The sequence below is a fragment of the Dunckerocampus dactyliophorus genome, chromosome 2, assembly GCF_027744805.1.
Source record: "Dunckerocampus dactyliophorus isolate RoL2022-P2 chromosome 2, RoL_Ddac_1.1, whole genome shotgun sequence".
NCBI lineage: Eukaryota > Metazoa > Chordata > Actinopteri > Syngnathiformes > Syngnathidae > Dunckerocampus > Dunckerocampus dactyliophorus.
This window is the reverse complement of record NC_072820.1, coordinates 33,839,656-33,861,098: the sequence shown is the minus strand read 5'-3', so window position 1 is coordinate 33,861,098 and position 21,443 is coordinate 33,839,656. Positions and strand designations below refer to the sequence as shown.

At 40.7% G+C, this 21,443-nt stretch overlaps 1 protein-coding gene across 1 annotated transcript in view; it reads right to left on the bottom strand.

Moving 5' to 3' along the window:
• Window positions 1-7,755: 7,755 nt before the first annotated feature.
• The window catches only part of nrg3b (neuregulin 3b), a 265,324-nt gene continuing 251,636 nt past the window's right edge, over window positions 7,756-21,443 (bottom strand). Inside the window, exons 8-9 of the mRNA XM_054764070.1 lie at window positions 17,403-17,588; window positions 7,756-8,714 (exon numbers count right to left, since the gene is read on the bottom strand). Coding sequence (XP_054620045.1) covers window positions 8,297-8,714; window positions 17,403-17,588 — 604 coding nt within the window. The 3' untranslated portion in view covers window positions 7,756-8,296. The remainder of the gene's footprint in view (window positions 8,715-17,402; window positions 17,589-21,443) is intronic.

Sequence of the window (21,443 nt, the reverse complement as noted above, 5' to 3'; positions counted from 1 at the left end):
CGCACAGCAAATCCATGCAACGCACAAAATACAATCTAACTTGATCTGTCAATGAAAAAACACATAATTTATTCTGGACCATTTTGCACTGTAACTCTGAGTGACAGGGAACGAGCAGTAAAAACATATAACACAGTGATCAATTGGACGTTCTTATTTTAACTCTTTCAACACCAAAGACGTCCAATCCCAACAATGTATTTATACGTATTTTATGTTTTTTTGCGCAAGAGGCAAAAAGAGCTGATGATGCAACTCTGCACCAATGCGCTAACATTTCAGAGCACTTTTAAGCCATAAAAACGGCCACAAGGTGGCAGACGTGCATTTGATGAGAGCTCGGCAGAGATCATTCCAATGAAGAATCACACATGATAGGAAGGAGGAAGTGAGAGAGCGTGGAGGAGTGTAGCGTGCAGAAGGTTATGCATTGTAGGGAAATTTTAACGCGCGCACACGTGCATGCACACACACGCACGCGTGCACACACATATTTCACTTCCAAATGTGAAAACTGCAAATAGTTCATGGTGTTATATCTGTAAATAAATTGTTATTTTGATGCAAAACAATCCCTTTTTTCCGTGTTGTTTATGTTGGTATACGTAGTTGTTTCGATATTTGAGCTGTCACAAAAGCAAAAAATATTTGTGTCAAAGTGAAAGTTATGCTTGAAATGTATCTTTCCACAAAAAGCTCCCTTTTTTAGTGGGGAACCGATATTTTCCTTATCTATGTTAACTTACCTATGTTCTGCTACTGATTAGTAAAGAACAGAAAAAGGTAGAACCAAACTTCCTTTTTCTAATGAAAGACGGGAGTCTAATCTTTCTTTTGGTAGGTTCCATGTTTATATATCCATAAAACACAGTATTCTGTGTGCCTTGAAAGATCAGTCCAAATTGTCTAAAATGGCCGGTACTGAATGAGTTGTCTTTTGAAAGAGTTAAAAAACTGCATAGAGGATGAAATGTCTTGACAGCTTGCTCATAGGGAATGTCAGATGATAGCAAAAGAGTGCGTGTGAGGTTGTGACACAATCTGTCTCGCATGAGTGTCCCAGTCGATGGCGGGGGCCTTGACCTAGCAATGTCCAACAATCATGAGCAGCACAGGGTCAATGTGTCTTGGGGGAAAGCCTTGTCAGTGCCACTCATTCTGACAAGTCAGCATATTTGTCTTCTCTCGGAATGTCTGATATGAGGGATTTGTTATCGTAGTTGAACCAGCAAGCGAGCAAAAATGGATGTGGATAGCTTTTCATTGGGAACTAAATTTGGTAACACAAGTAGGTCACCATTCAGCAGTATAACCTCAGAGAAGGGTGAAAAATTACTAAAAGTTCAAAACTCTCCATGGGGACAAATGGGAAATAGCAGAAAGTTATGGGAATTAACTGGAAGTATTGTCTACAGTACAAGGGAACTTCAGTTGAAGTATTGTGGTGCATACGTTTGATTCACGTACATTCATTCACGTACACCGTGCAATTGGCAAGTTGAAAACTGCTCGTGTGGCGTTGCCCACTGCCTCCACTTCATTATGTTTCCCCCAGCTCGCCTCTATTTCGGACTGTACCTAAAGTTACTCGGCAAAACTTGTTTGGTAAAGTACGCTGTGCATTTGACAAGACAGCGCTGTGCAGGCTTGTTTTACGTCAGTCACTTATGCAACTCAATTGGGGTAGCATGACCACTTTTTTCCTTGAAATTTGTTTTTGTCTTATTCCATGAAGTCACCCTAAAACAGGCGTGCTACCTGCGATATAAGAATTTGGTTCATTTTCAGTTGGCAGTACACAGACAGAGGTAACAGTAACCTGCACTGACTGGCCACAACATTAGGTACACCTGCACAGTACAAGAGCTTCTGCCTGTATGGCTATCATACTACATTATATACATAAACGTGGTAAAGTATTACACCCCTCTCAATACGTGGCAGTATGCACGTTGCAACCTTCCACTTGTTTCGTAACATACACGTGCATTTCACGGTTGTGTAAGGCTTGTGTGTCCGTCACTGCCTTTTTTTTTTTCTGTCTGCTTGCTTCTAATTTGGCTGGTGATATAAAGTCAGTTGGAAAACTTTGCTTGTAGTACTGAACGCGGAGCTTTTGACAAAACTACAGTGAACAAGGCTGACAGATTGTTTCCCTGTTTGCCATCAGTGGATGTTTGCATGAATCACCAACTTCACACAGATCATTAAAAAATAATTAGATAATAAAGTCTTACAGATCACTTACACACATACACAGTACACATATAGATGAATAATAAACAATAAAGATAGCAACTTCTGATCAATCCATGTCAATTTCAGACGTAAAATACTGTACCGATGTAAGTCCCACCTATTTCCGGTTAAACCACGGCCACTTTAGGTTTATGCCCCGCCCTGCCGTTTATGCCTGGTACAGATACAAATACAGATAGTGGCGTAGTCGATCATCACTAGAAGACAGTTTAAAAGTGGTTTTAGTAAGCTCTGCTATGGAAGTGTTTTTTTGTGCGTATGCAGTTTTATGCTAATGAACTGTTTGTCAACACCTGTTTCAGACAGAGTGTGTCTCCAGGAAGCGCTATTCTGTACTCTATCCACGTTTTATACTGTAACACTGTATCTTGTCCAATGTAACAGATGTTGTTTATCAGATAGGATGACATTACCGTTAGCAACACTAACATAGTTATATGAACTACAGTCCTAATGTTTGGCGTTTGTAAACAGGCTCTTGGGAAACATATTACCGTAACAACATCATTTTGTCACTGACATGTCATATTTCTACCACTTTGCAAACTTAGAACTTGCAAAAACATTGTAATGACATACTTTTCTCGTGTTTGCATATGGAATGTGGTCATGTTTCAATGATTTCCTTCACGTTGATATACTGTATAGCCTTAAGGCTGATTCAGAAATAACGGTTTGCGTGTGGATTTTGCTCACAGATGGACGGACCAGGCAACAAACAAACAAAGCAACAGATGCACATGTTGGCAAGAGTTGGAGTGTTTCTGCATGATGTTGACCACACATAAACAGAGTTGACTGCACTGTAAAGCCTATGAGCACCAGCATTAGTGTGTTGCTATGGTAAGATGATCCGGTTTGATTGCTTATTTTTCTTAAGGTACAGGCTCGAGCTGCTGAATATATGAATTCAGTTGTGGAATCTCCCATGTCCAATGGAACCGCCTCCTGACATTCCATGCGGAGGTGAACCGGTGAGAGGTGTTAGCGCACATCATCACAAGTTGCACAGCATTGCACACGCCGTCCTGCTGTCCTAATAATCTTCAGGCCATCTGGCGGTGAGGGGGAGTGGGGGCACGTCACCGTCCCCCGACGCATTTGCATTCCTCTCACTGCTCGTGAAGATGGACACCGATATGTGTGAAAGCATCCTCCGGAACACGAAGGGAGTGGACACTGACCAAATTTGTCAACAGCTGGGACCAAACCAGGCAGACCTACCTTGATTTGGACTTTATCGTTGTGTATCCGTCTGCCAGGTTGTCCTTAGTTGGACGTAGCAACTTGTGGCTTTATCGTTAAGAAAAATTGTGTTAATTGTATGAAATATCTGAAAAGGTAGTCAAACTAATTTTGTAAAATGGTATATTGTTCCGAGATAGCTGAAACAAAGTCAAACTACATTTTTTAAATAGCCGACAATAGCCCAAACAAATAAAAATTGCCATCGTTAGGCAAATACATTTTCAGATGTGTGATACATACTAGTTAATACATGCAAATATATATAATTTTGTCCTGTCATTTATCTTTCTGTTCATAAAATACAGCAAAAAATGGTGATTAATCATGATTAATTCATTTGAAAACTGTGGTTAATTTAATTAAAATTGTAAATCATTTGACACCCCTCATAATAATATCCGAAAAGATACCCAAAACAAAGTAAACCAACATTTTTTTAATCGTATATCTGACGACAGCCCAAGCAAATGAAAAAATAAAAACATTGTATAATAATATTCTAAAAGATAGCCAAAACAAAGTAACAAATCATATAATGATATCTGATGATAGCCCAAAGTATTTTTTTTATCATATAATATCCAACGATATCCAACAAAACTGCCGAAACTAAAAGTAAAGCTAAATTTAAAAAAAATTCCTATAATATAATAGGGAAGTCTGGAGAGGCCTGCAGACCATCACAGGCCATGGTAAAGGAGTGGGGAGAGACCAAGCCAGTGGGGACAAGATCTGGGCAGATGAACTCTATCTGTTTTTCAACAGATTTGAGTCTGCCCCCCCTCCCTCCCCTACCAACTCACCACTCTTCACCCCCACATCCCCATCCCAGCCATCCTCTACCCCCCTCTCCATAACTGATGATCAGGTGAGGAGTCAGCTGAAGAAGATCAAGGCAAGGAAGGCCCCGGGACCGGACGGCATCAGCCCTAGAATCCTCAAGGACTGTGCTGACCAGCTCTGTGGAGTTCTCACGCACTTGTTCAATTTCAGCCTGAGCCTGGAGAAAGTCCCGGCCCTGTGGAAGACCTCCTGTGTGGCCCCGATACCAAAGACACCACGTCCCAAGGAGCCTAACCACTTCAGGCCTGTTGCCTTGACCTCTCACCCGATGAAGACCATGGAGAGGATTATCCTGCAGCACCTGCGACCCCTGGTGGGCACTCAGCTGGACCCCCTGCAGTTTGCTTACCGGCCTCGGATCGGAGTGGACGACGCAATGATCTACCTGCTGCACAGATCACTGCTACACCTGGAGGACAGCGGGAGCGCTGTGAGGGTCATGTTTTTGGACTTCTCCAGTGCCTTTAACACCATCCAGCCGTCACTACTCAGAGTGAAGATGGAGAGTGTGGGAGTAGACCAACACCTGACTGCATGGGTTATAGACTACTTCACCAACAGACCACAGTATGTGAGGCTCCGTCACTGTGTGTCTGACATGGTACTCTGCAGCACAGGTGCCCCTCAGGGCACGGTTCTCTCCCCTTTCCTCTTCACCCTCTACACCTCGAACTTCACACGCAACTCCATACAGTGTCACATCCAGAAGTTCTCCGACGACACAGTCATTGTTGGTTATACGCAAGTAAAGAATGCATAGTGACTACAACATGGTTCAGGTGGTGCAGGTGTTGTAGAGCCTGACAGCGGTCGGTATGAAGGACCTGCGGAACCTCTCCTTCTTACACCGTGGGTGTAACAGTCTGCTGCTGAAGGAGCTGCTAAGGGAACCCACAGTGTCATGTAGCGGGTGAGAGGTGTTGTCCATGATGGACGTCAGCTTAGCCAACATCCTTCTCTCCCCCACTTCCTCGTCCATTCTCTCATGTTTGCTTACTTGTGAAGTTCAACTGCGCTGACGTCACTTGGGAAATGCCCCTGGTTTCAGAAGACAGTCCCAAAATGGCTTATGAGCACTACAAAAATGGAATTTTTACTAATTTAACGTTCTCTTTCAAAAAAATGACCAACATAGAACATTAATACAAACAATATAGAACATATTTAAGCGAGTTGAAAAATCATCAGTGATCCTTTAAAAGTCATGTTAACATCGTGTCTCGTCTCGTAGACCCAATCTCGTGTTGTGGCTCGTCTCGTGAACGAAGCGTCTCGTGACACCCGTAATACATAGTACAGGCTTTGGTGGTGATTGGAGTCTTGGATATGTCAAAGATTAGCCACAGAATTATTTGAGAAGTTCAAAGAGTGTTTTTCCCTTTTGGTGTTTATATGCGATACAGCAACTGATGATCACTGCGAGAACAGCACTGAAGAATTTTCATGAAAATCTGCATGTGATCAACCCCCAAAATTAGGAGGTATACTCAAGTACTGGTGCCAAAATAATGAACAGGACGGCTGGAGGATGATCACTTGTGTGGAGTGAATCCATCCTGGAAAAGGGAATAAATGAAAGCTACAGGTATCCGGTTTTTGTTGTTGGAATATTGGCGAAATTGCATATGTTCCACTGCATCATAAACTGACAGAGGATCAATCCTAACTTGTGTGGAGTGACTCCAACCCGGAAAGTTGAGTAATTGAAAGCTATCCCATTTCTTTCCCTCTTGTGGCATTTTTTCAAAAATCTGAAAAATCGCATCCCCTGCTAACACAAATGCATCGTAAAACAGACAGATGGGATCTGCCTCGTCAATGCGAGCCTGACGTCACCATCGATTACGGATGCAGACAAGTGTCTACTTTAATGACCCACCCGTAGTGAATCATGAAACACCCGTGGTATTTCAAAGCCGCTTGTAAACCTGCGCCATATCGACAGTCATGGAGAAATACATAAGTAGAGAAAAAAAGAAACACAATCAAAATATTCATGATTAAATATGCTCCGTTCAATCGACCACCAATTATGTATCAGTCGATTACCATACAAAACACGTGATCGGCATATGCCGATAAATGCCAATTTAACTGTTGCCAGTCATAAATAAAACACAGACAGCTCCTATAGTGATGAAATTGGAGACCCCTGCAAGCTGGACACTGAGTTTATTCTGTTTTAAGTTAAGCAGGACAGACTTCTAGTTAAGAAAGAGATTTATTTGGATTATTTTAGTCTGTTCATTTTGTTATTTTGAACTAAAAAATACATTATTGAACAATATATTTCCCATGTATTCGTATTACTCCAAAACAGGTTTAAAATTAAATTCAGGTTTGTATCAAATACTACAAAAATCGTTTCACAAAAATAAAGGCAAAAAAAACCCCCAAAAAAACTATCCGCCCAAAAGTTTATCTTTTAATAATTACCTATTTGCCAGGGGCCCATGGAATTGTCTAACGACGGCCCCGGTCAATAGCACTCATCATAACTCAATTGAAAAATCGAATCTAATCCATGTTATCGGTATCGGCCGATCTCACTCATGGATGATCGGTATCGGAATCGGCAGCATAAAACCTGATCGGAGCATCCCTAAGAATGATTACTTGTGTGAAATTAACTATCCTGGAAAATGGTATTGAAAGCTACATGTATCCGATTTCTTCCTTCCATGTGGCATAATTCGTAAAAATCGGAACAATATGGAAATCCGAACCTTACCTAACTCTAGTTCATTTGTTTTAGGGTCTTAACTTGGGCTAGGAATTAGTCCAGGTCAACTAAACAGTATGTAATGTTGTATTTGCATACATTTGTTTACCCATGTGTTGTCTCTGCCCAATGACAGTCATGTAGATATACATAAATACAGTCGTCCATTGTTTATCGTGGCTAATTGGTTCCAGACCTCACCATGATAAGTGAATTTCAGCGAAGTAGGATTCAATATTAATAAATGGAATATTTTCATACAGCATACAAAACGTGTTTATGACTTTCTAAATATGTTTTTTACCATTATTACAGTCATGTAGACATGTAATAACACCCCTGTAGTCACCTTTACACTCCTATTATTTTTTGTTTACACCACATTGCTAATGTGCACGCTACAGGATCACTGCAGGGACACGAGACGGCCATGGCTGCATAGCATTATAGCGAGCTAACTACTGTAGTAAGACTCCAAATAATTTATTCTAGACTTAAGAAAGGAGTGTGGGGAAGAAAGACAAAGTCAAAAACCCCAAAACTTACCATTCTGCACGGAATAGGAGGAGAACTTTTTTCACCATGTTGGACATGCCATGGCTGACTACATGCAATGTGACAATAATGTAAGGTAATGTCTCATTAATGTTTTAAGTTATTACTGACGTATAACTTGTCTTACAGTATTTTTTGACTAAGGATGGGCCATAGTCAACCACAAAAGCGATCATTTATTAATTAATACATTTTTGAAAAAACGTGATAGCGTGAGGGAACAATATTGGAACCATGATGTAGGGAGTGTAGCAGAAAAGTCGGCTTGAGATGAGGAAAAACCGAAGGCCTCCATTAACATCTTTATTTTGTCACAATGGTATGTCAAATATATATACGTCTATGTGACATATATTAGATGACATATATAAGTTCATTTCTTTACAATAGAGAAACAACATAGAGACACACTATTTTGGTTTCTAGGTAGAAGCTCCCTTTAAATAGTGGTGTTTTTTGTTTTTTTTAACTTCATCGCTCAGTTTGTTGTCCTTTGTATGAGTTTATTCACAACATATGCTTGTTTTTAATATGATCTTTTTTCCCATTCATATAGTTTGTCCTCTGCAGATCAATTTGGCCCATATTGGTCCATGTGGCCACACAGATGGTCCCAACAGCAAAAGGTATCAGAACCGATGTCTTTGAAAGTTTGCAAAATTAATCCAATCAACTAGAGTTTCCTCTGCTGCTGGGCAAGGAGCTGTTGGTGTTCTTGAGGGACGTCTTTAAACCTCCTCTGACAGAATACTGGAACCTTTCTCCTGAACCCGAAGACTTCGTCACAGGACTGGAAAGTTCTGGATCAAGTTCTACGGCGATCTCGACAGAGGATGTCTGAGCGCTAACGGACTCCCTAGCAGGGATGGAACGCCCGCCTTGGTTGTGCTTGTCCACGTCCAAATGTCTTCCCTCAAGGTCACAAGCCTGGAGCGACGGTATGATGGGAACGGAGCGGGTGCGCAGGGAGGGCGGAGGGAAGCTGCTTCCTTTATCCAGGCGGGTGCAAGGGACCTCCGCCCATCGCTTTCTGAAGTGGGAGGTCCTGCTGAGGAGGGCGCTCACCTTTCCTCCGGGAGCATCACACCTGGAGATGGAAGACACAAGTACAGCACGTAAAGCTGCTTTTCTCCTACAAAACCAAATGAACTCCAGCATGGTTTCTCATGTAATAGAAAACAAAAACAACATTCAAGGTCCCAACGACGACAAAAGTCTGCATTCAAAAAATATTATAGAATTGTTTTTTCCAATTTAAATGAGTCATTCTTTTAAAACTTCACTATGAAATATCCAGTGATTATCAAATATTAATTATAGTTTTAGGATTTTAGCCTGCCACTGTTTTTTAAATAAAAATAACCAAACCTAAATAATAAATGTCAATGAGTATTTGTTATTATGTGGCCCAAAGATGTTTGAATTATTGAATTATTTTCCACTTTTAAATGAGTCACTCTAATAAAACAAATTAAGCCTGAAAATCAAATATTAATTATATTTTGGGGTTTTAACCCTTCAAAGCCAGTATGTTTCCAAGAAGGACTCTTAGCAGAGAAGAGCAGAAAGGTGACAAACGTGGTTGCATGCTTTAAATTGGAAAAAGTAGCACCATCTGGTGGACAAATATACAAATTGAAAAGTAAAAGCCAGTGGTGAAAATTGAAATATTCATTAGTTTATGTTAACATAAAATATGGGATCCAAAATGGCTTTTTCAATGGGACATTTTTGGTTGCGAGGGACAAATGCGTCACTTTTTGTGCAGCTCTGCCATTTCAGGTTAATTTAAGGAACAGCAAGGATATTTGTAACATTCTTTAAAAACAAATATCCTCTCTATATTCATTTGAGCATTCATTTGAAAAAAGGAAAGGCACTGACAGGCACTAAATAGGATTTTGCTTATGTTGTTACCGAGGCCTCAGTTCACATTGCGAGTTGCCCCCGTCATAGGAGACCCAGCCAGTGTTATTGCCAGCCTTGAGAGACTGTTTGTAGCATAACCAAGTTGATATAATTGAATTACTTTCCCCACTCCCCTCTGTATGAGAAGGGGAAGCTGGAGGTAAATCCGGGCAGATCAAAACATATCTAAAAATAACCCCCCCTCCCCATTTCACATTTGCCTTCAGTTGTGTCCTTATCTGGGACGGGTAAATATGTTTTGACACCGGATAATAAAAGTGACAAGGCTCATCGGGGGAGCGGGTGAGGGTGGGGGTTGGGTGTAATTTGTTGTATCGGTGGAAGGGGCACTCCTGAGTTTGTTCTTTGTACACTTTCCCCGCCTTTATCCTCCCTTTTGCTGCACTATCTTCACAATCTTCCCTTATTTTACCTCTCTCTCATCCCACTCCTCTAAGTAACCATGGAAACTGGGAAGAACGGAGGAGGAGGGAAGCTTTGTTGTATGTCTGCTCAGTCCAGAATTAGGTCACTTTAACCTCGTAAAGGCTAGCAATCTGCATTGATCACTAATGAGATGCCAAAGTGTTGGAGCATACAAAAACATGGTGTTGACAAGAAGAATGCTGAGAACCAGACAGATAACATTTATCCTTAATTAACATCTATCTTAGTGAGTTACTGTTTCATCTACATCTACATCTACATCAACAGTATATCCTGTATTTATTTCATTTTTTAATTATACAAAAATAATATTTTTGTACTGTCCCAGTATTTCTACTGAACTTGTTTTTGTTTTGTTTTTATGTTTTATAACTATGTTGAGCATATAAATAAAGCCATATACACAATAAATATCAGGGGTGTCCCGATCCACTATTGACATCGGATATCAGTTCGATATATGAGCCTAAAAGTCGGATTATATCATCCAGCATCTAAAATCTCTGATATTGACGCTCCAATACAAGCAGTCCATTCCAGACTCCGCACCAGCGCTTCTAACCAGCAGCAGCCCCTCTATTTGAACCCACGTCATCACAACAGTGTGTGCTAACCTGTTTAGCAAGGAGTAAAAGTGATGTCAGCCGTGTGGCTGTTTTTTTCGTTTTTTCCGAAAAAGACATTGCAGCTGAGTACAAGACTTGCCATGCACAAGTTTCCGGTGGTAGCACAAAACCGTGGAGGTTTTATACGACCAACCTGATTGCACATTTGAAGGAGGAACACCACAGCTTCCTGAAACATCCACCACCTTTTGACACATTTGCAAAGCGCGAGAAACTCCCATGGGACGCCAAAAAAGTCATTGACTACAACAGAAAAGAGGCAGCCCCCGTCGGTGGTGAGTAACGTCGAATTGAAATGCTTCATTGAGCTCGTCGAGCCTCTCTACATTATGACCTAATGTCGATAAAACTATACACCACGTGCATCAAGAAGTAAATGGGTCAGTTTTTCTCTTGCCTACTGTTGCTGACTAGTCTCGGTTTGACTAATATCACTTAAGCATGCCTTTTCTAACATACCATGCTATTTAACAAGTAATAAAAGTACTGCAATTTCCAGTGTATAAGCCGCACCGCTGTATAAACTGCACCCAGTACATTAAGATTTGTTCATATATAAACTGCACCGGATTATAAGCCACAGGTGTGCACGTAATAAAGTGGGATATTTAGTGCACAGAAGGACGTTACACAGAAAGATTTTCTTAAAACTCTTCATAAATTACTTTTTAAACAGTGCATTCGTTTTAACATCCAAAATACCATACGATACCGTGCCACGGCATAAACAAAAAGAAGAGGAAGAAAGTGTCTACATTCCGGTACCGTAGGGGGCGGTATGCACCTAAATACTAAACATTGGTTGGTTTTATTTGTTGACTTTTTTGTTTTTTTACTTACTTTTTTCAGCCTATTAGAAGATGGGAACATGCTTAACACAGTAAGTGAACAGACTATCAGTAACTGCTGAGACATGGACAAGTGAACTCTGCTTCTTCCTACTTCTTTTCGGACATGTTAAATAGTGCAAATGGAATCAAGAGATGTTGCTCAATGTAACTTGTTAAGCAAAAGTATCCAAACCTTGCCATTACCATTAAAGCCAATGTGTCTCATCCTGGTGCTGATTGAATTGCTTGCCATTGCATTTGTTTTTCTGCTTGTGGACATAACGAGGAAAAGTTAACTTACGTAAGTTGTCCTCCATGAAATTTGAGTTTGAGGACTCGTGAGGTTAACTCTCCAGAGAATTCATGTTAATAAGGAAACATGACGGCCATTGAGCTTTACATTTCACACTAATTCTCTTTCAAACGGAGACAAAAGCCATGACCTCGATTGGGGAATACGCTCATTCTGGCTTGGAGAGAACTTTTCTTTGGAGCTTTTGCGCAGAAATATATACATTTTTGGAAATAGGTCACATAAAGGCAGAGTTATCCTTCGAGGCACCGCTTTAAGGGTGTGGAATACGTGAGGGACGCTGCTGCTGCTGCTGCTGCTGCTGCTGCTTTAATGATGGGCGTTTTTTGATAAAGTGGCACAGGCTGACGCCAAATTAGGCTGTTTCTCAGTCGCACTTTCTTCAGCATCTAGAAATAAAATAATAAAGTCTTGTCAGGGTTGTTTAATTTTGAGGCTTGTGGAGCTCCTTGACATTCTGCTTTCAGAGGAAGCGCCTTTGATCGATGCTATGCAACCTGTCACCAGAAAACACGAGCAGACACAACGCAAATGATAGTTTTATCTTAAATACTGTATGTGTTTTTTGTAATTGTTAGGACCTACACTTTTAGCAGGGCGAAGTCCACCCAGATTCTTTTGTTCTATCAGCTGTGAAACAATGCTAAGAGTCTCCAGTAAGGTTTAAAATTGATATCAAAAGGAGTCGATACAAACAATTGAAATGCCAGCACTGGAGAGTCAGCCCCCAGCCAAGGTCTAGTAAGGTCCAAGCGGTCTCTAAAGTGAAACAGAGTGCCTCTTCCCCATATGCCTGCAGTGGAGGCAGTCCTAATGATCAGGAAACTTCCCATTAAGTGTTTGTTTGTGTATCATATCCCCCATTACATGTCCACATAGGCAGCAAAAATGTACTTGCACGCTATGATCTTCTCACATGTGACTTATTGTTTACCCATTCGGTCGCAGGCTTATTACATCTCTCAAACCCCTGCAGTCACTTCACAAAACACACTACAAAGATTTGGGACAAGAAACCATACATTTCTCACCATTGTCCGATATTACACAAACATAAACTACTCAGCTGGGAAAACATGGTCAAATGATCAAACATCTCAAATCTCTGTTTTATTTAGAAAATCATCAAACGCTTTATCATCTCCTCTTCTTCAGCACTTCAACTAGAGGCGCTAAGAGGGGAGATTGCATAATCCCATGTAGAAAAAGTGTATTTTGAAATGGTTTATTGATAATCAGAACTGCAAACTAACTACAGACTGACTCAGACTTGTTGGCTCAGTGTGTTCCCATTATTAGATTTTATATAGTATACTGTATACTTTTAGTAAATGGGATTAGGACGAGGGAGTACAGATGAAAAACAGCCTTTTGGCTAATTCTGGCATATTGACAGAAATGTCTATTAATATGTACTGTCCCTGTAAATAAATAAATAAATAAATACAATTGGTCTGATCTGGTTTCAATCAATCTTGGCTAAGAGGCTGAGAGTCTTGGCCAGCAGACAGAAGGGTCACTCATAATGAAACTACGTGTGTGTGTGAGATTAATTAAAAAGAACAGGGTGTCTTTGTTCCAAGCGAAAGGTCTTGTGAGTGTGTTGTCTCTCTGGTGTAGATAAGCACATGCATGTTGCAGTATCCATCCACAACAGAGTGGAAAAGATTCCATTCCTAACATACTACTACAACTGTCTTGCAAAGTTACACTTTTTTTGTTCTCAAACTACCCTGCTCTGTTCTCGTGACATTACTACTTTTTTGTCACAGAAATGTTATTATCATATTACGACTTGATTCTCATAATTGTGACTCTCGTTTTAGAATTAAGGCTTTTTCATACAATTACAACTTATTTGAATTAATGTTATGACTTTGTCTCATTGTTTTTTTTTTCCACACGACTACTGTATTCTAGTGACATGACTACTTCTTTCACAGAAAAGTCCAACTTTATTGCTGTAACATTATGTCATTTCTGTAAAATTGCAACTTCCTCCACTGAAATGCTAAAACTACTACTTTTTTCTCCTAGCATTCCCTTGGTCTATGCTTGTATTCTTTTCACATTTACTTTTGGTCATTAGCATTTATGCATTATTCATTGAGAAATGTAAGAAGAATTGAAAAAAAAATGCCTGCAAAATTCTTGCAATTTTGAGAAACGCGACACTATGAGTTGGACAAAATATCTATGGATTTCTGATACACCAGTTTCAAATATCAAAATTGTTGCAAACCACAGAAAATTTACTTTGGTCAATTGATGTACCATAGTCAAAAGCAATTATCAGTCTTATTGAACTAAAAACAAGGCATAATTTCCCCCTGAAAATGATGCATTGTCTTATATTTATACATGCAAACCAAAAGTGGTACCAAAATTTCCATAAATGGGTTATCTTATATTTGTATACATGATGAGTTGTTGGTATTAGCTTCAGTATACAAAATAATTACCTAATACCCATACGAGAAATATTTGTATCATAATATCATGGGCATAGTGTTATTGTGATAGTATATTGTATGCTTGACGTGCAAGGCGCCCATTATTCATATCAATATTGCCTGTATTTGTGATGAAAATACATTCCTGTTAAATTGATGCATGCAGGTGCGTATGACCCATCTTTATCAGATGTTTTTAAATATTTGGGTCAATGTGGTGGGTGCACAACTTTGAGTACTGAAAAAATGGGGTTTGTCTTATATTTGGTACATCATGAGATCTGCTAGTTTATTAGCATAAGCTTGCCGAAGTACCCGTACAAACTATATTTTAATGGTAATATTATAAGTACATCGTAATACTGAGTAATACCAAGAGCCCCGCACCAATCTAAATTTTGTTTTTACACGGTCTAGCTAACTAGCAAACAAACAAACTAGCAGAACATTTGCCATAACTGATCCGCACCTTCACAGATAACCTACTGCTTTTTATTTTGTCATTAGGATTCCTGTATTATTCATTTGGAAAATTAAGGCAGTAGAAAATCCTGAATTTGCATCTTAATCCATATCCATGCCAAAATTTTATTTCACCCGCCTTTGATGACGACAAATCTGAGCGAGGATTTCACACGTGAGGCTCTTTCCAGTGAAGACCGTCGCAGTTAGAAATTCTAAAGTGATTTAAGCCCTCAGATAGCCGCCCAGTCAGTAGAAGTCTGCTTATTGAACCAGCTGCTGAACCTTAACTTGTGTCAAAGTAGTGGAAAAGTAGGACGAGGCGCTGTCCTGACTTGACCATGCAAAGAATCCTGACAACTTCAGATGACCATTATGCAACTTTTATTATTGTGTGATGTTCAGAATGAGGTCACTCCTGCACTCTCGATAGCGGGGAAATCATGTAAGTCTAATGACATTGCAAGGGTTTAGTTAAACAAATGTGTCCTGATTCTAATTTATTGCCTGCAGTGCACAGAGTTTTCTTTTATGATGAAAAACAGGACTCATTATTTTTTCTGCTTGTGTTAGATCCATGTTGATCACTTCCGACATCTAATTCAGTGGAACCTCTGATATGGGAGTTGTACACTTCAGAATGCCTAAATAATTGTAGAAAAATGAAGCCGTTAGCAAACTGTGCCGTCCTTTAGTTATTAATTACATTGAACGATTAACTCAGTGCGTGTGATTTGATTTTTGTTTGGCTTTTAATGCATATCTGCCAACATTTACACTTCAAAGCGGGACGGTTGAGAGGTATGTTTTTGTGGTGTATTCGACATTTACTGTGTTTTTAAAAGACTGTAAAGGTTCTATATTTTTCAGCAGTTTGTCATAAGTCTCAAAAGGTGCCACAATAGTGTATGAGTGTGCACTAGCATAGCTATGTGGGCTACAGTGCTAACATTACACTCCCATTTTAACAGCATCATGCTAGATTAGCTTATTCACTGAAGAAAAACAAAATGATCAAACTTACGGCTCCCACATGTGTAGCGAAGCCTCCTTTGTTTTTTACTTATTTTTTTACAATGCTGTGTTTCATGAAGTGGTGAGTGTATACAGTGTACATGGGGAGGGCTTATCTAACTAGAGGTGGGTCAGAGGCAGTAACATATAAGGTGATCAAACATCCTGTTTTCTTAGGGAATGTCTTCTTTTCGTGTCCTGTACAGGAGGTCCTGGGTTTTTTGGGATGAAAAGTGATATAATAATATAACACGTGATAGGAAGGCACTCCAGCGGGTGATCAAGACCTCACAGAACATTGTTGGGGCAGCCCTCCCCTCACTGCAAGACATTTATAAATCTAGAGTCCTACGCAGAACACACAACCTCATCAAGGACAGCACACATCCACAACACTCATTATTCACACTCCTACCGTCAGGCAGACGCTACAGGAGTTTGAAGTCCAGGACCACAAGGCTGGCAAACAGCTTTTACCCACAGGCCATCAGGCTCCTCAACGAAGCACTCGCACACGCCGCACGCAACACACGCACACACTCATAGCACTTTATTTATTTATTTATTTATTTATTTATTTGTATTATTTATCTGTATTAATGTCTCTTCTGTTGTTGTTGCTTAATTTATTGGTATTTCTGTTTCTTATGTTCTTATTCTTTCTTGTGTTTTCTTTCTTTTCTTGGGAGAATGAACAGAATAAGATTTTCATTGCACAGTATAACTGCTGTTTTACTATGCACATGACAATAAAACTCTCTTGAATCTTGAATCTTGAATCTTGAATAAATGTTCTGGTTTTCATAGTTTCTCATAAAATTGAGCGGTATTAGTGCACACTGCTGCATGTGATGTAATTCCTGAGAGGCTTGCCGTGTGGGTGGCTTTTTGAATTAGTGTTTCCAAAAAGCGGCGAAAAGCCAGAGAAAAAACAAAACATACACAGGGAGTAATCAATTGGCACGTACTGAATTGAAGTGTCGTAAAATTGGGGACGTCACGCACACCGGCGGATTTTGCAACTTTAGAGGGCACATTATTCCCTAAAATATTAGTTAGATTACAAAAATTAACAAGCATTTGAGACCTCAGGTTCCTGTGTCAACCCCTTTTTGGAATCATTTTTGTGCCGGTATTTGAACGTTTCTTCTTAGTGTAAAAACACTTTTCTTTCCAAACAGGAGTCATATTTTAAATGTACTGAAACTATCAAAGGCATCTTTGAGTACAGTTGAGTATCATTTGAGTATCTCATAGCTGGGCCGAGTGTCTATTAGTGTTATAGCATCATTAAAATGTCCAGTTTTCATAATAGGGGAGCTTTAAGATGAGTATGTACCATCTCGGCATCTTAGAATCCATGTCATGAGTCTAGTTTCTGTTAATTAGCACTGTCGTGTTTCTGCCCCTGATGGAGAAGCATGGCAGCAGGCGGCAGCGACACGCAGACAACAATCTCCGATTTGGCCACAAACACCAGGATGCGACCCAGCAGTTTGGGATCAAGACTGTTATCCCAATGAGTTGTGACAGCCTGGCGTGAAGGAGCTGCTCAGCGGATCACATTTCATAAGCTGCTACAGCCCCAAACGTGGGGGTCATAAACTCATTTCTCGCTAAATTATCCCTCCGCCTCGCCAGTTTAACCTCCGAACCGGCCGGCTGACCTCACCCCAGAGAGAGTTTCCTCAAGAGGGTGAAAAGGAAAAACAAAGTTTTCACCTTCTGAAGGACTCCAAATGTGTTGGCTCCTCCTCCTTCTCCTCTTGCAAGTGTTTGTAGACGTGAGCTCTAGATGCGTCCATGAGATTGGACGACAGCTTCAGCTTTCCTCTGGAAACGGGCGGTGTCCGGAAGTGATTGCTCTCAATCCGTTTCAGCGCTGGGCTGAGCGACAGGGAATTGCTCCTGGAAACAGAAGGAAGCGTGGATGAATATCAGGGATTTCACACAGCTGCATGGATTCACGCTGCGATCGCTAATCCATTGTAAAATCTTTATCTCTTCCTTGTTTGGGAGTGACCTTTCGGTTAAGCGCCCAAGCGGAGGGAGACAAAATTTATAATGCACATAAAAAAAACAACGGCGCGGCTATCGCAAGCATGTGAAACAGATGTCATTTAGCAATTACACATTTTATTTGCATAATCATCGGCTAATGTGAGAAAAAAGACAGAGGATAGAGGGCCAGTAAAGAGTCGTCACTGGCCTAGCGGGTGTTGGGTCATAAATCAAGACGCCGGGCACACTGCCGGTGGCACAGCAGGAAAAGTCAAAGAGAAAAGGTCATTAGAAAAAAAAAACTGTCTCTCCCAGACAATGATTCACACATTTCAGCCTTATGGAACTTTCTTGCAAACATGTTTCTGAACATTTTTCAGTGCTTTCAATTAGGGATTATGTTGATAACATTTGGAAAACTAGGGATTAGGGACACACTAAAAACCCCCAAAAAAACAAGTTACTAAAGTTACTAAAATGTAACTTGGCAAGGGTTCTACAATCGGCAAACTGCCCTTGTGACATCGCTTTAAAATATATCATTGACAACTTTTTAACATTCCTTCCATTGTATGACTGTCGCTTTCCATCTCGCCAAATTATTTTATAAAACGTTTTCCCTTTATATAACCTTTTCTTGTAAAGTTTAAACTATTCTTGCAAAATAACAACTTTTGTCTCAAATTATATTTGTCATAATACTATAACTGTATTCTTGTAACATCACTTTTTAAAAAAAAACTAAAATTATGCTTAATCTTGTTCTATGACTTTTGTCATAGAACTTTAACACTACAGTTTTGTAAAATGACGACTAATCTTGTAAAATTACAACTTTTTCCCTAATGCGCTACTACTGGTTTAACCTTAAGTACAAATCAAAGACAGGTGCGCCCCCCAGCTCGCTTTCACCAGAGAAAAGGTAATGCATTCAGTCCAAACAGGAAACAGACATAACAAATTAAAAGCAGCAAACAGCAGAAAAAGCAATAACCCAACCAAAAGTCCAAACTGTAATGCGGAACGTGACATTTTGTCTCATAAAAATATAATTTGATTCCTGTAACATTACAACTTAGACTTAAGACTTAGACAGACTTTATTGATCCGCAAGGAAAATTGCTTGGTTACAGTAGTTCAATTGCAGAAGAAAAAGACAAGCACTCTTAAATAAAATGCAATGCAATATGAATAAAATATAGAATATAGAAAGAATATAAGATAAATAAAAACAATAAAAAGAATATAGCATAAACGAGTTTCGCATATTTACATATAGTCTGTAGAAATATGGTAAATACAAGTACATTTACACTTTAAACAAGGGAGGGCAGACAGTACAGCACAATAATGCGGACAATTATCTTTTAAAGACAGGTGAGGTATAGTAGTTTGGATGGTGTGTGGAATGAATGAAGTCCTGTAACATTTACTGTGGGAAAAAAACTGGAGGAGTCTGTTGGAGAATGAGCTCCACTGCCCCTCTATTGTCCGATGGAGTGGGTGGGTGGGGTTGTCCATGATGGAGAGCAGTTTGTCCAGTGTCCTCCTGTCTCTTACTGTTACAAACCGATGTTTCCAACTGAGTGCCGACAACTTCTTCGGCTTTCTGAAACAGTTTGCCCATCCGGTTTATGTCCTTTTTGCTGGTGCTGCTCCCACAACAAAGTACTTGACAGTGTAATAGAAGATCTCCAGCAGCTTGATGCACACATTGAAGGACCTAAGCTTCTTCAGGCAGTAGAGTCTGCTCATGCCCTTCTTGTGGACAACATTGCTGTTGTCCTTCCAGTCTAGTCTGCTGTTCATGTGGACTTTGTCAATGGCCCACCGGGGTCACCTTCCTCCTGAAGTCGATCACCAGCTCTTTGGTCTTGTCCATATCAGGAGCAGGTGGTTCACCTGGGACCACTCTCCAAAGTCAGCAATCACTGTCCTGTACTCCACCTCCTGGCCATCTCTGATACACCCAACCACTGCAGAGTCATCAGAGAACTTCTGCAGGTCACAGGACCCAGAGCTGTACTAGAAATCAGCAGTATACAGAGTGAACAGGAATGGAGACAGGACAGTCCCCTGCGGTACCCCTACACCACTGCCCACAGAATCAGACAAAGGCACAAACTCGGGCCTGTCAGACAAGTAATCAATAATCAAGTTCAAGTTCAAGTTTATTAGCCATATCAATAGTATTGGTATACAGTTGCTAGGAATGTATTTGGTGTGCTCGCAGTTTGACAATACAATAATACAACTCGAGAGACAAAACTAAGGAGGGGTCAAAAACAGCACATAGAAGGCATGGATAACAGCGTACGAACATTGAAAAAGTGCAAAGGTAAAAGTGCATGGTTGTACAGGGCTGCCGGAGTAACAGCGTGCAAAATAGGCAGAAGAGGTAGCAGGTTGGTGGTGGAGTCCAGTAAGTGTTAGCGCATATTCAAGTGGCGGATGGCTTGTGGGTAGGTGCTGTCCCTAGAACGTGTGGTTTTGCATGTGATGCTCCGGTACCTTCTACCTGATGGTAGGAGTGTGAATAGATGGTGTGCTGGGTGAGTGGGGTCGGAGGTGATGTTCTTGGCTTCCTGGCAATTCTGGTGTTGTAGTGTGAGACTAATGTGGGAAGATTGTGGCCAATGATTTTAGAGGCCCTGTGTACCACCCTCTCCAGCTGTTGCCTATCTTGGCTGGTGGTATTGCCATACCAGACCAGGATGGAGAAGGTGAGCACGCTTTCTATTGTGGCGCGGTAGAAATGGATCATGCCTGTTTGACTGACCCCAAATTTCCTCAGCTGTCGGAGAAAGTGTAATCTTTGGTGAGCTTTTGAAATGATGAGACTGGTGTTAAGGTTCCATGACAGGGACTGATGGATGGTGGTGCCTAAAAAACGTAAGGAGTCAACTCGCTCCACTACCTGATCATTAATGCAGATGGGGATGTGCTGGCCTGCCTTTTTCCTGAAGTCCACTATGAGTTCTTTGTTTTTTGATATGTTGAGTGTAAGATTGCTGGCTGCACACCACTGTACTAGATGTTTGACCTCAACGCGATATGATGTTTCATCCTCGTCGCGTATGAGGCCTATAACTGTGGTGTCGTCTGCGAATTTTAGTAGTTTGACAGATGGAGAATTGGATATGCAGTTGTTGGTGTATAGGGAGAATAACAGGGGTGATAACACACAACCTTGTGGCGCGCCGGTGTTCAGGACCTTGGTTGATTAAATATTGTTTGGGATTTTAACACACTGTGTTCTGTTAGACAGGAAGTTGAGCAGCCAGTTACAGAGTGGGGGGTTGACACCCATGGACAGGAGAGTATTATACAGTCTGATAGGCAGGATGGTATTAAAGGCTGAGCTAAAATCAATGAATAGGACACGGGCATAGGTGGACTAACAGTCAAGGTGTTGCAGAATGAAGTGAGACAGCGTCATCAGCTCCCCTGTTTGCCACGTCTCCATGAGACGAGACGTGACGTGGTTCAAGATGGCGCCGTCCTATGGCGACTTGGTGTCGCTAATCCAGCAGACATTGGATGAGCAGACACCCATCCTGAGGAGCTTCTGACACATCAAAAAGGGCTGGATGGTGTTAAAGGCACTAGAGAAATTAAAGAACATGATCCTCACAGTGCCCTTCCCACCATCCAGATGAGAGTGAGCACGATGCAGCAGGTAGATGACAGCATCATCCACACCAACATGAGGTTCATATGCAAAATGTAGCGGGTCAAGGGAAGGGGCCACCAGGGGTCTCA